This window comes from Syngnathoides biaculeatus, chromosome 23, assembly GCF_019802595.1.
Source record: "Syngnathoides biaculeatus isolate LvHL_M chromosome 23, ASM1980259v1, whole genome shotgun sequence".
Taxonomy (NCBI): domain Eukaryota; kingdom Metazoa; phylum Chordata; class Actinopteri; order Syngnathiformes; family Syngnathidae; genus Syngnathoides; species Syngnathoides biaculeatus.
The window spans coordinates 16,599,973-16,615,107 of record NC_084662.1 but is presented as its reverse complement, the minus strand read 5'-3'; the positions used below and the strand labels follow the sequence as shown (position 1 = coordinate 16,615,107).

Sequence of the window (15,135 nt, the reverse complement as noted above, 5' to 3'; positions counted from 1 at the left end):
TACATCGGTCGGGGCGCTCCGCAGGCGTTCCACCGTCAGCGTGGTCGGTTTTTGAGCACAGATGAAGAGATGACGCGTATCATCTGGGGGGACGTCCCACAACGGGCATTTATCGACGATGTTGTTGTCGAGTCGACGCCGATAGTTGTTGAGCTGTTGACACCAGCCCCAACGGAGTCCAGCTTTTCTTCATCCGCTCTGTGGTCGCTAAACACAGAGGTCGTGAGTGTGCGAGCAAAGACTAGAGAGTCCATCTGGAAAACTGGTCTCCATCACTTTGGAACCAGTTTCACATTTTGACCGCGCTCACCTTCTGATAAGACAAAATAGTCACTTTCAAGTTGAGCTTGTTTCAGAGAACAAGCACGGGCCGCGGATGCTAATCTCATCACTCGGCTTCTCCAGCGATGCCTTGGTCTGCTCTGATGAGACGATCAGTTGACAGATTGCTGCTTGATTAAATATCGACAAGGAGACCCCGCAGCCCCCCACCTACACCTTTCCCCCCTCCTTCAAGTAGCAGAGAAAAGTGTGTTTTATATTAAAGCAGGATGCCGGCGTGCACGAGGACTCAAAGCCAGCGAGCGTTCGCGCCCCCCTGGAGCGGCAAAGTGAAGCTTTATGCCGTTAAATTGAAAGAGACAAGGCAGGTTTTATCTTTTCCTTTCAGCCCTGCGTTACTAAATAACTTCATTAAAACATTAAAGCATTAGACTCGTGCAACAAAAAATGGAATAAGAGCACTTCAGCTTCTCAAGAGATTTACAAGACAAAAATCGACTTTTCTTTGCTGATCTCATCTAATTTTAAAGAAGTTGCGAGCATGTGACGCTCACGTGCATATAGTGTATATCCAGTGAAGATAAGTATTTGAACGCCCTGCTATATTGCAAGTTCTCTCGCTTAGAAATCATGGAGGGGTCTGAAATTTTCATCGTAGGTGCATGTCTACTATGAGAATCTAAAAAGAAAAATCCAGAAATCACAATGTCTGATTTTTTTTTTTTAATTGTGTAATACAGCTGCAAATAAGTATTTGAACACCTGAGAAAACCAATATATTATTTTAATATTTGGTACAGTAGCCTTTGTTTACAATTACAGAGGCCCAACGTTTCCTGTAGTTGTTCACCAGGTTTGCACACACTGCAGGAGGGATTTTGGCCCACTCCTCCACTCAGATCCTCTCAAGATCAGACAGGTTTCTGGGCTGTCGCTGAGAAACACGGACTTTCAGCTCCCTCCAAAGATTTTCTATTTGGTTTAGGTCTGGAGACTGGCTTGGCCACGCCAGAACCTTGATATGCTTCTTACGGAGCCACTCCTTGGTTTTTCTGTCTGTGTGCTTCGGGTCATTGTCATGTTGAAAGACCCAGCTACGACCCGTCTTCAATGCTCTGACTGAGGGAAAGAGGTTGTTCCCCAAAATCTCACAATTCACCCTCTCCTTAATGCACTGCGATTATCCTGTCCCATGTGCAGAAAAACACCCACAAAGCATGATGCTACCACCCCCATGCTTCACAGTAGGGATGGTGTTCTTGGGATGGAAGTCGTCATTCGTCTTCCTCCAAATACGGTTGGTGGAATTATGACCAATAATTTCCATTTTGGTCTAATCTGACCACAAAACTTTCTCCCATGTCTCCTCTGTATCATCCAAATGGTTATTGGCAAACTTAAGACCGGCCTTGACGTGTGCTGGTTTAAGCAGGGGAATCTTCCGTGCCATGCATGATTTCAAACCATGACGTCTTAGTGTATTCCCAACAGTCACCTTGGAAACGGTGGTGCCAGCTCTTTTCAGGTCATTGACCAAGTCCTGTCGTGTAGTCCTGGACTAATTCCGCACCTTCTCTAAGGATCATTGAGGTCCCATGAGGTGATATCTTGCATGGGCCTCCACTCCGATTGAGCTTGACCATCATGTTTAGCTTCTTCCATTTTCTAATAATTGCCCCAACATTGGACCTTTTTTCACCAAGCTGCTTTGCAATTTCTCCGTAGCCCTTTCCAGCCGTGTGGAGTTGTACAATTTTAAAATAAAAAAAACAGCAATATGAAAATCTGCGAAAAGGCAGATTTGCATTACGGGGGAATCCACTACATTGCCCGTTGTTGTTCATTAGCGAAGAATCGTTACGTGCTCCAGCGCAACTAATAAATAATGCAACTATTTGACGTTCACGCACTGCCACCGCCAGGCCGGAAAATAATAAATATACATTAAAAAAGCGGGAGATTATAAGAGTAAATGTCTTCAAGTTTCGTAGAATTCGGCTGAGCTCGCGCTCTTGCTCACGTTGTGTTTGCGCCAACACTGCAAACTCACCAACTAAAAATAAAAGGCGACAGAAAAGTTTCAGCTTCCGAGTCAACAAGACACACTAACACACACACACACGCACACACACTGGCCCGAGTTCAGCTCATTATAGCAGCCAGTGTGCAGGGACTGACTTCGCCTGACTATCGCAAAGGACGTTGTGTGTCTGCGCGCGTGCATGTGTGTGTGTGTGTGTGTGTGTGTGTGTGTGTGTGTGTGTGAGGGTGTGCGTGTTGCGATCTCCCCTGCAGGCCTTCTTAAAGCTCTGCAGTTTTCAACCAATTAAAAGACAATCTGTCTCCCCGGGACTCGCTGCTCCCTTTGCTCTGCCTCACTTTCCCATTGTGTGTGTGTGTGATTGTGGACCTGCTGATACCATCAAAATGAGAAGAAAAAAAAGATGCTGCACAGATTGAGGGTCAGGCAGTGTGTGTGTGTGTGTGTGTGTGTGTGTGTGTGTGTGTGTGTGTGTGTGTGTGTGTGGTGGAATAATTCCACGCTGTCCTTCCGCTTTGATAGAGCTGGCCGAAAAGTTGTTGAAAATCCTTCTGGAGCTCGGGTTGGCTTGGCTTTTCCCCCTTGCACGGTTCTCACTCACTCATCCGAAATGGAGGACAATTTCAATCAATTCACGTCACGGACTCATTTCATGCAAAAATTTGTGTTTGGCAACCAGTTGGCGTCAAGATGTCTCATTCTGGAATTGTAAAGTCCGCTATAGTGACCAACATTTGAAATACAGGAGTGAAGTAGTCCTAAGTATTGTACAGTAATTTGCCATGTATAATGGGCACCCATATACAATACGCACCCCCAAAATTGACCTCAGAATTCTGGAAAACGCTTCTACCTATGTATAGTGCATTTTTACAATGCATGATTTTTGCGTAGTGTCTGTATTTTGTTTGTCTTGTGTTGCGCACTTTGAGCATGTAATACTTTTTTATCCACTTCATCTTATTTTGAAATTCGCAGCCCTATTTTTATTTTGTGATTGAGAGAAAACAGTTGTGCTCATATGAATTTGTTAGATGTGTACAATTCTTTAAAGATAACAGGAAGATTTTATTTTAATGGGATTCAAATGAAACTGTCAAACATTTCACAAAACAAAACATAACCTTGAAGAAATTAATAATGGATGTTTTTCGGTCATCGATCATATTTAAAAAAATAAATAAATAAACTACATTCCGCAAATCCTACCAGGGTATATAAACAAATGAGCACACAATTTCTGAAGGAAAAAAATATGCATTATATGTGAGGAATAACGGAAATGAATTTTTAAAAAAAATGAGACAGAGGTTGTATTCCTAAAGTTGTAATAGTACAAGGGAGAATGATCATTTTCAAAGAAAAAAGTCAAAATACTACTACATGACCATTTTCAAATGAGAAATGAAATCATATTATGATGAAGAAATTATATTAGGAATTCATTATATTTTTGGGTGAAAAGAAGAAGGTTTAGAGGAATAAAGTCAAAATATTTTGATAAAAAGACTCAAGACCTAATGCTACAAAAATATCAAGAAATTTAATGGCTAGAGAGAAAAATATCAAAATTAAGGAGTCATACAAAATGAAAAACATTTGTAATTTCTAAGAATAAAGTCAAAATGTGAGACAAAAATTTGTAGTTTTAAAGGAATCATGTTATGAGTAAAACATTGAGAATTATCGGAAAAACTGTATCAAAGTGATGATCCAAATACAAATTGTACTTGAATAAATGTCCAAAACTGTTTTTAATGACGAAATGCCAAAGTATTGAACTTTGAAGTCAAATACAACCGAAGTGTACTCGGGCAGGGATTCATTGGCGCAGCACTAGAGGGACGCTGCGTGCTACTAGTGCTACTTGTACCACACTGACAATCACTGGGCTTGACTTTACAATCCAAGTTTAAGAGATACGTACAAGTTTTTAAACCCCACCCCACCCCACCCCCCAATATAAACTCTGCATCTGGCCTTAATGAAATCAGTGAGCAAGATCAGCACCAGCTCAGTACTTTCAAACAACCAAGTCCAGTAAGCCTGATGGACTGTTTGTCTGACCTTTGCTTGAAGCACTCACTAAATGATGATGGGGGGCGTCACATTCAATAAAATGTCAAATAATGATAAGTTTGACAGGAAAAAGCACAGACTTGTAGTTTCCCTCAAGTTGAGCATGCGGCGCGGCAGTGGTGAAGTCACGCACCCCCTTTTTTCTTATTTTTATGATGCTCTTGTTACGTTTGGATTTATCCCCCCACCCACCCCAGTTCAAGCCCACTTATCGTGCTCCCATTCAGCTGAGCGAACGTTCATGTTTATCTCATTAAGACTCGATCCCCGCTTGAGAAGTTCATGTTTGAAGCGGCCTCGGTCCGCCTGCAGGTCTGCGTACCCCCCACCGGCGGCAGCAACGGCGACTACTGATCCGCGTCCCGGCTAATTGCCTTCATATTTATTCCAGTTGCCGCTGAGGCCCACTTATTTTGCTCATATTCATCCCATTAAGGTTTCAAGGCCACTTATTCTGCTCGTATTTATCCTGCGCTTGTTGGACTTCATTAACGTGGGAAGTACACGTGTTATTTTCACATTTATCTGGGTGGGATTGGAATCTCTGACTGGTTAGAGCGTCTGCCTCGCAGTTCTAGGGACCGGGGTTTGAATCCCGCCTGTGTGGAATTTGCATGTTCTCCTCGTGGCTGTGTGGGTTTTCTCTAGGCGGTCCGGTTTCCTCTCACATCCCAAAAACATCCGTGGTAGGTTGACTGAAGACTCTAAATTGCCCGTAGGTGTGAATATTGGATTTAGAAAATGGTTAGTTGTTGTTTTTTTTTTCGTCCTACGATGGCGACCAGTTCAGGGTGCAGCCCGCCTCCTGTGCGAAGATAGCTGGGATAGGCTCCAGCACTCTTCCTACCCTTGTGAGGATAAGCGGGTCAGATAACGGATGGATAGCTGGATCCACCCGACTTCTTGTTTAACGCACTGGTGTCAAACTCAAGGCCCGGGGGCCAAATTCCCCCCCGACATGGTTTTATGTGGCCTGCAAAGGCAAATCATGTGTGTCAATTTCTATGATTCTTGTTCAAATCTGTACCAAAATTTCAAATTGTCATATCATATATGATGATAATGTTGAGATAATGCAAGCATTTTTGTTACCAAACATCAACAACAATTGAAAAACCCATTACCCTTGATTTCTGACTCCAAAACTAGTTCATAAATTGGAGGTGTAAATATGATGACGCAATTAAAGATTTTTATGGTTTCACAGTCATAATGGCCCTCGAGGGAAAGTGTAACTGCAATGTGGCCCGCGACAAAAATATGTTTGACACCCCTGTACTTTAACATGTCACGTTCATATGTGAACCCCAGCTAATATGTTCTAGTTCTCCTCAAGATTTTAAACCCACTTATTATTTTGATTCGCGGCACGGTGGCTCAGCTGGTAAAGCGTCGGCCTCACAGTCCTGAGGTCCCTGGTTCAATCCCGGCCCCGCCTGTGTGGAGTTTGCGTGTTCTCCCCGTGCCTGCGTGGGTTTCCTCCGGGCACTTCGATTTCCTCCCACATCCCAAAAACACTCAACATTAATTGGAAACTCTAAATTGCCCCTAGGTGTGATTGTGAGTGCGGCTCTTTGTCTCTATGTGCCCTGCGATTCGCTGGCAACCAGTTCAGCGTGTACCCGCCTCCTGCCCGTTGACAGCTGGGATAGGGTCCAGCACTAGGTATTCCCTGTGACCCTTGCGAGGATAAGCGGCAAAGAAAATGGATGGATGGATATTATTTTGTTGTTGAACTTAGTGGATGGTGAATCTAATTTATGTTCATATTACAATCAATATGATTTGATTCCCATCTGTTGTGTTGAAATGCATCTAAGGGGGTTTTGTTCAACCTTCCACTCCCCGACATCTTGGTCCCCCAGCCGGTCAGAGCAAGATTGAAAATGAAAGCTGTACTTTGACAACAAGGCATTTTTTGAGGCGTGCAATTTATGAATTTTTGATGTCTCAATCTCTAGTTTTAATGAAATGTTTTTTTTCTTCTTTGCCGGACGACAGAAAGCTAACGCATTTCCAAGGAGGGAATTTAGCCTGACATTTTCAATGCGTTCGCTCGAATGGTGTGCCATGCAGACGTAATGGATTCATAAGCGTGCGTGTGTGTGCGTGCATGCGTATGAGTTTCTGTGTCTATATATGTGTGTGTGACACAATGCGTTTCTCTGTCAGTGTGTTAAACAGAACTCCTGTTCATCTCATCCATGAGATCATTCTGGTGGATGACTTCAGCGATGATGGTGAGCGTGCACACACACACACACACACACACATGCAAAACTGATACCTAAACACAAATGGTGCAGCAACACGTGTAAATAGACATAACAATACCCACCGGCGTATCTTATTTACCCTCTGAAAAGAAAAACTGATATTAGTGGCGTAATGAGAAGTCAAGAGAGGAGTTATGTCACAAGAGCAGTGCAGTGGATCCCTGATATTTAGTGGATAGGTGGATAGGGACCTGGCCCGACCACAAAGAGTGAAACTCCGTGGAAGATTGACGGTCATTGTAATTGCCACGTAATATTTTTTTTAAACGTGAATGGGTGTGAAAATACTGCTAATAAGTGTTTTTTTAAATGAAAAACAGGGGTTGATTCGCCAAATAGATTTTTTTGGAAAATTGTGACTAGTTAATAAGCAGATGCTTGAAAGCTGTCTGTCTTATACTGCCCCCAGGTGGCCAGGGTGTGAACACCAAAATGAGCAGCACGACGATTATTGAAGGAGAACATGACGAGAAATATTTTATTCTTTTAAATGCTTTTTAAGTATGATTAATTTGTTTTTATTTATATTCTCAGAGGGTTATTTTTCAAATTGAAAACCAAATGAAAAAAAAATTGGGTGGGGGGATATTTTGGGGGCGTTTAAGGTTACAGATTAACAGCATTTCCATTTATTACAAAAGGGTGTTTTGAGTTACAAGCGTGGTCAAAGAATGACTTTAGCTTGTACCTCAGGGCACAACTATAGAACTGTGCACGTGCGCACACATAGACACACATACATAGAGGCAGTCAGGTGAAAAGTGAGGCATCTATTTCGCAGTCAGCGAGCGGAGCGGTCATCCAGCTGCGACCGCTCGTCTCGGGAGAGACGGGGCGACCTTCCCGCTGACACGAAAAGTGAGCCCACGAAAGAAAGTCGAACAACTTTGAGCGTGTAACGCCGTCGTCCGATAATAATAAGAGAAAATGAAAATGTGGTAAATAATAGATGGAGGCGTGTAAACAATGAAAATGATGCTCGCGGCAGCTCGGCAGGGTTTTTAGTGCTCATAAAACAAGACTCGTTTACCAGCAGACGCGCACCAACCCAAATCCCCGCACCCTCATCTCGTCGTTAATTTTAATAATTCATCGTCGACCTTGCGTTCCGACAACGCGCAAGTACACACACGCACACGTCTTTGCGGGATTCATGTTCTTGTCTTTGTGTTGTTTCAGGGAGCGACTGTCAGCTTCTCACCAAATTGCCTAAAGTCAAATGTCTACACAACAGCAGGAGAGAAGGTACGTGTGCAGATCAGAATCGGAACCAGAATCTGAACCAGAATCAAAATCAGCAAAGACGAGGAATTTTTCTGTATGTGCGTGTCTGTAAATTTGCATTTTAAGTGTGATTCTGTATGCAAAGGCAGCAGGGCGGAGCAGCTGCTAAAGCGTTGGCCTCACAGTTCTGAGGTCCCAGGTTCGATCCCGACCCCACCTGTCTGGAGTTTGCGTATTCTCCCCGTGCTTGCCTGGGTTTTCTCAGGGCACTCCGGTTTAATCCCACATCCCAAAATCATTGGAGACTCTAAATTGCCCCTAGGTGTGATTCTGAGTGCAACTGTTGTCTGTCTCCATGTGCCCTGTGATTGGCTGGCGACCAGTTCAGGGTGTACCGCCTCCTGCCCATTGACAGCTGGGATAGGGTCCAGTACTCCCGGCGACCCTTGTGAGGATAGGCGACAAAGAAAATGCATGGATTCAGTATGCATATATACTAGGCATACTTTTGTGCCAGAGGTGGTGGTGGTGGGGGGGTGTTACGACCTCCACGGAGAGTGCCCCACTCCGTCGGGGGTCCGCATCGGGTCTACGAGGCCCTCCAGGGTGTGTATCCGGGTGTGCAAACCCGCAAAAAAACCAAAATAACCGTAGAAGTAAAACAATGAATCCATCAATCGACAACTAATTGATTGTGATTGACAGCTAGTTTTAGTCCACTGCTGTCAAACTCAAGGCCTGGGGGCCGGATCCAACTAAAGCAATTTTAAACGCGTCCACTTTGCGAACGTGCCGAAGCCGCAAACGTCGGAATGGGACTAAATGTGGACGTCCGCGCCGCGGCGTCACGCTCGTGGGCATCCAAAATCCGCTTTCACACTCTTAAATATAGAATGCGAGCGATCGCGGTACGCCAGATGAACATGACAGCTGCACAATGTGCGGGATTACACAGGCACGAGCCTGTCACGATTTGCGCTCGTCATCGTGATGGCTAACGGCAAAATAAATTATTAATAAAAACCAAAATCTGTCATGTTTTGTTGCTATTCTTTCAACATGACTACAGTGGTGACTTGAGCTACGAGTAAGTAGATTTAAGATTATTAGGTGTCACGTTGGATCAGATGGAAAGCGTTGGCCTCACAGTTCTGAGGTCCAGGGTTCGATCCTGGCCCCGCCTGTGTGGAGTTTGCATGTTCTCCCCGTGCCTGTGTGGTTTTTCTCCAAGGCCCTCTGGTTTAATCCCACATCCCAAAATCATTGGAGACTCTAAATTGCCCCTAGGTGTGTGTCATGGTCCAGCCTGGCTTATGACAGAGTGATTGTGAGTGCGATTGGTTGTCTCGATCAACCTTGCAATTGGCTGGCAACCAGTTCAGGCTGTGCCCCGCCTCCTGCTCGTTGACAGCTGGGATAGGCTCCAGCACTCCCCGTGACCCTTGTGAGGATAAGCGGCTAGGAAAATGGATGGCTGGAAGGGTTATAGAAGGAGTGTAGTTACATAGCTACTAACACTTGATTTGTAAGACTCCAAATGAAGACACACACACCTTCATCTCGCTTTGTCTTTTTTTAAAATCTTCATTGTTCTGCGTTTTCTTTTCGTTATTCACTTTCTTTGACGACAGGAAGGCGAAGGCGTCCTGCACGCTGTCACCGCTTGCTTTCTTTACACCACACACACACACAACACACACTTATACGACCAATTTCTACGTTTGGCTCGTTAACAGTTTACGACTTCAGGTCTTTCTTGATTGTCTTTTTAAGGCCCATAAATACTCACCAAGCCAATACAGCGCCCGCACACACATACGCATATAGTTGTAAAACACCCTTTCATGTACAAAGTCGCCCATTCGTCTTTGTTTGCGCGTGTGTGTGTGCGTGCGCGTGGGGGAGGGGAAGCGCCCATCCAGAAAATAAAGCCTTATTGAGGATGAAATAGGATTTTAAATTGGCTGAGCCTCGGCCCGATGGCACCGCGTGGAACTTCTGACAATGTCACTGACACACACACACACACACACGCACACATGCACAGTAACATGTCAGTGAATATTGATCAGAGCGTTTAGTTGAAACCGAAGACAAGACGAGCCGTGCCTAACAAGCTCATTTACAGACATCCACGCCAGGCAGGAAGCGCTGACTCACTTCCTGTCTCATGCAGTGTGCAGCACTCGCTAAAAGGTGGCGTCCGCGTCCGTGAGGCGCTCTCGAAGGAAGACGGACTGCGGGCTTCGAAATGGGACGTGCTTCTTCCGAGTACAGCTACAAATCGGCGCAATCGTCGGGAGCTCATCGCAGTGTTTAAATGTGGGGAGCGTCGTATACTTTGGGAATGTTCATCAAGATCAGAAAGACGCTTGAGAAGGAAATGGGGAATTCTACACAACCGGGAATGTAACTGGAATTGCAATTGGGGATGTAAATGTAGTTGGAAGTAAATATATGAAGTTTCTACTTCTGGGAATGTTAACTAAGATTGGGAAGATGCTTTGATAAATAAGATTCGGAGGCCTAGAACACGGCTGGGAACTCGACCGGGAATGTGATTGGCGACATGATTAACAAAGTAACAAAAATGTAACTGCGACTGGGAGTCCGATTGGGAACCCAACTTGGAACATGACCGGGATTTTTTCTCAGAGAGTAACATGATGGGGGATGTGACGCAACGTGACACGGAATGTGACAGCCGACCTGACTGGGAACGTTCCTGGGATCGGGACTGGTGTAGACTTTCGGCGTTTTGCCTTGAATGTCCCAACATGGAGGTGGCCGGTGTGCCCTAGTTGAGGAAAGCATCCCATCGGGGTTCCGGAGAAGGACGAAAACTGTGAGGCAATGGACTGGATTAAATGGGACAGGAGGTTTTACCCGTTTGTTCTGTTTGTGTGTTACCCAAACTAACGGCTGTCCGGAAACACCAGTTGTTTGTTTCCATTCAAGCTTGAGTTTGCAGCCAACCCGAGCGAGATCATGTGATCACGAGACTCCAAGTCTAGCGACCCGCTGATCGAGTTAATAAGAAACCCGACCGGAAGCGTGATCGCTAACATCCGATATCGCCCCGATTGCGTGCGCCAGGTCTTATCCGGTCCAGAGTCTGCGGCGCCGACGCGGCGAGCGCGAAGGTCCTGGCGTTCCTGGACAGTCACTGCGAGGTCAACAAGGACTGGCTGCCCCCCCTCCTTCACAGGATTAAACAGGTGGAGGCCTCACACGCGCTCGTTTATCATTCTTCTCTTCATCTTTCATCTTCTCGTGATTCTTTTTTTTTGTCAGGCTTCTTCCCATCTAAGCTTCTCCTCAAGGTTTTTCCTCCTCTCACGTTTCTTTTCATCCTTCTTTCTCCTCGTACTTCCTTTACATGTTTCTCCAATCCGTTTTTCCTTTGGCGCTTCCTCTTCTCATTTTTTTGTCGACTCATCATGCTTCTTTTCTTTCTTCCTTTCATGCTTTGCGTATGCTTTCTTTTTTTCCCTGTCTCTCGTTTTCATCCTTCCCCTCATCTCCTCGCCTCCTCCTCATTGTTCATTTCTTCCTCTTCCCCGCCTGGTGCTTTTTCTAAATGCTCGCCCTTTTCTCGTCTTCCTTTCCTCTTGTCGCTCTCCCTCCAACCCCAACCTCTTTTTTTTTTTTTTACTGACATCAATGACCTTTCCACTCTGAGACATCCATCTCATTCGTTTCCTTCACCTCATTACGCATCTGAATGTGCATCATCCATATTCATTCTAGGTGCACGCGGGTGTGTGAGTGTGTGCTCAGGTGTGTGTGTTTGTGAGATGAAAGTCATCCATCACGCCGGGTCGCTGGCCCGCACTTTGTATTGATATTTAAATATACGTGTTATTGATCGATGTGACTTTAATGTTGTAATGTTTGTATGCCTGGGAGCAAAACCTCGCACCCAGAAAGAACCATATCACACGTTCCTGGTTTTAAATACGACAAAATTTTTCTCTTCTACTCAACGATTAGTTCTTGTTTTAATATCTACAGTCTTGTATATGTATTTGTGTGTTTTTACCTTGTTGCTGTTTGTTATTTTTATGATCACATAGCTGAATTGACTCACCAAAATGACTCGCGACGGATATCAGACACATAAACCCGACCAAACCTAGTCTCTAGTGTTTAGAACTTGGTCTATGTTTATTCTCAGAAATATTTGAACCTGATCCAGGCCTTAATCTTAATACAACATGACCGATGCAGAAGAATAAAAACAATATTTAGACTCTGCGATTGGCTGGCAACCGGTTCAGGGTGTACCCCCGCCTCCTGCCCGTTGACAGCTGGGATAGGCTCCAGCACTCCTCACGACCCTTGTGAGGATAGGCGGCACACAAAATGGATGGATGTACCTAATCTTATAAGATTGAGACCCTTTATTCAAACTATTCACTCACCCTGACTCATTTTAAAGATGTACTGTACAATCTGATTTAACATTAATATCAAGGACAGCAAATCCTGATCTTGGCCTGATCTCAAAAGTTTCAGACCAAACCTATGTTTAATCTAAACATAAATAACATATAACGTGACCTACAATTTATTTCAGAGACTTCAGACCTGACTAAGATGCGATCTCAAAGACATAAAAACCTTTAGGCTTGAGGACTTGATCCTAATCAGAAGAAAATTGCAAATCTGAATCCTGGTTCAGTCCTTCAAGTGATTTTTAACAGCAGCCAGTTTTCTGAAAACGACAAAAGCAACCAATTTGCTCCTCGGTGGAAGCAATAACACCACCGTTTTGTGGTTTTAACAAATCCTGCGCTCAAGAATCTTTCAGAAGTGAACAAAAGCGTCTAACTGGTTTTAGAGAGACTGAGTGTGCGCAGCGACACAGCCGAAGTCCTCTGTACACGTACGCCGTGGCTAATGGGCCGCGACCGTCCCACCTGCCGGCTAATATTATTGGCGCCCATTTGACCGCGCTAATGGCGGGTCGCGCCGCCATGAAAGCCGTCAGCTCCAGCAGGCCGACGGGACGTCAGAGCGACTTCGGAGCTGGGCTCACATCCTCTTTTAACGACCACTTGGGACCTCGTTTAAAGGTTAATGAGGGCGCTAGGGAGCCACAAAGTCGCGAGGGTTTTACAAGACAATTTTTTTTTTATCGGCTTTCAAGGTCTTTTTTAATTTCGGAAAGTCAGGCCGCTTTAGCTCCACTTGATATTGCGTGCGTACAGTGGTACTTTGATTCTTGAGTGACCCAAGCACACGTTAAACAATACTACAGTGTGTACAATAATTACACGTTATAAAATCAGTTTATTCGTTTTATCATTTGATAAAATTGAGTGTTGTTTTTCTGTGGTAGAAACAAAATGATATATTGATTTGGCGTTTACTGAGATTACAGGTTTGGTCAGGAATGAATGAAACTCGCATGTCAAGCTACCCCTCTTTTTGCATCTTAGTCCATATTTTCTTATTCATTTCTTTTGTTTCAGGACCCGACCAGAGTAGTTAGCCCCGTCATCGACATCATCAACATGGACACCTTCGCCTACGTGGCCGCCTCTGCTGACCTACGAGGAGGTAGACCAACGCCACACCAAGCTACTCCGGTCCTCTTGACCTGGACCTTACGTGACCTAAATTGAAGAGCCAAGACCACACCTGACCTAGACCTAATTTAAAAGACATGAAACCTGACTTGGGTTTAGAATCAGAGACACCAGCCCTGACCTCGGCCTAATCTCATAGACCTTAAACCTGAACTTGTTTCAAACTAATGTCATAATTTTACACTTCAAAACAGACAAAATGTTAATCTTGATTCGGACCTAATCTCAAAGACCTAAAATCCTATCTATACCTAATCTCATAGACCTAAAAACTAGTCCAGGTTTAATGGGAAAGATATCAGACTTGACCTAGGTGTAATTTCAAAGTTTCAAAACCTAATTAGGTCTCATCTTAAAGGCCTAAAATTTGACATTGGCCTATTCTCACGGACCGAGTACAAGCCCTAGACCACATTTCAGGTTAAAGACGAACCATGATCTTGGCCTAATCATAATGACTTAAAGACCTGACCTACTGTAAACCGTAATATCAAACAGTTCAAATTTGATTGAGGACTAATCTAAAAAAAAATCTAGAACATAATTTAGATATAAAACCTAAAGTCTGACTTCAGACAAATCTCAATGATCTAAAACCTGATCCAGTCTTAATCACCAAAACTTCAGATTTGACCTAGGCATTTTCTTGAAGTTTCAAAACCTAATTTAGCTTTTAGAGCTCAAAACCCAAAATCTTGATGTTGTTCTAATCTCACAAACCTATAATTTGACCTAGTCTTAATCTCAGACATTTCAAATTTGACCCTTCCGCTAATATAAAAATATTTTGAATCTGTCCCTGGACTAATCCAATAGTCAATAAAAATTGGCCTAGTTTTAATCTCAAAGACTTCAAACGGGATTTAGGCCTTAACTCAATAGAATAAGAATACAGGTAATTCAATAGTCAATAAAAAATTTATTTAGTCTTAATCTCAAAGATGTAAAACCTGATTTATCTTTAATTATAATGACTTCAAACATGAATAAAGCCTAATCTCGAAAGGTTTCGAATCTCACCCAGGACTCATCCCAAAATTGCTAAAACCTGAACTCGGTTTAATCTGAAAGACATACATCCTGAGCAAGTCTCACTTTCCGTGATACAAACCCTCCCTTTGGCCTTAAAACCTGATCTGGGCCTTTCCTCAAAGAACTACAACCCAAGATCAAACAGTTCACAGCAAACACTAATCTTCAAGATTTATTTTGGTTTCAGACATAAAACCGAGGACTAATGTCAAAGGGCAGTCTTAAAATCAAAGACTAAATTCAAGTTTTGTTTTCCACGTCAGGTTTTGATTGGAGTCTTCATTTCAAGTGGGAGGGACTATCTCCTGAGGAAAGGGATCGCCGCACTGACCCCACCCTGCCAATCAAGTATATACACAAACGTGCACACATGAACAAACAAGTAGCGAGCTGAACGCCGATGTTTCTCACGTGTTACAGGACGCCCATCATCGCCGGTGGCCTCTTTGTGATCGACAGCTCGTGGTTCAAGCACCTGGGCAAGTACGACACGGCCATGGACATCTGGGGCGGGGAGAACTTCGGTGAGTCGTTCCACCGCACACGCAAATCAAACAACTGTGTGTCAGTAATTCAGGAGGCTAACTAGCTAACATGCTAACAAGGT

General features: G+C 44.1%; 1 protein-coding gene across 2 annotated transcripts in view; it reads left to right on the top strand.

The window, feature by feature from the left end:
- galnt14 (UDP-N-acetyl-alpha-D-galactosamine:polypeptide N-acetylgalactosaminyltransferase 14 (GalNAc-T14)) overlaps positions 1–15,135 on the top strand; it is a 71,274-nt gene that overhangs the window by 45,095 nt on the left and 11,044 nt on the right. For both annotated transcript variants that reach the window (XM_061812840.1, XM_061812841.1), the window contains 6 exons: positions 6,575–6,642; positions 7,858–7,923; positions 10,999–11,120; positions 13,380–13,467; positions 14,792–14,876; positions 14,949–15,052. In XM_061812840.1, coding sequence (XP_061668824.1) covers positions 6,575–6,642; positions 7,858–7,923; positions 10,999–11,120; positions 13,380–13,467; positions 14,792–14,876; positions 14,949–15,052 — 533 coding nt within the window. The remainder of the gene's footprint in view (positions 1–6,574; positions 6,643–7,857; positions 7,924–10,998; positions 11,121–13,379; positions 13,468–14,791; positions 14,877–14,948; positions 15,053–15,135) is intronic.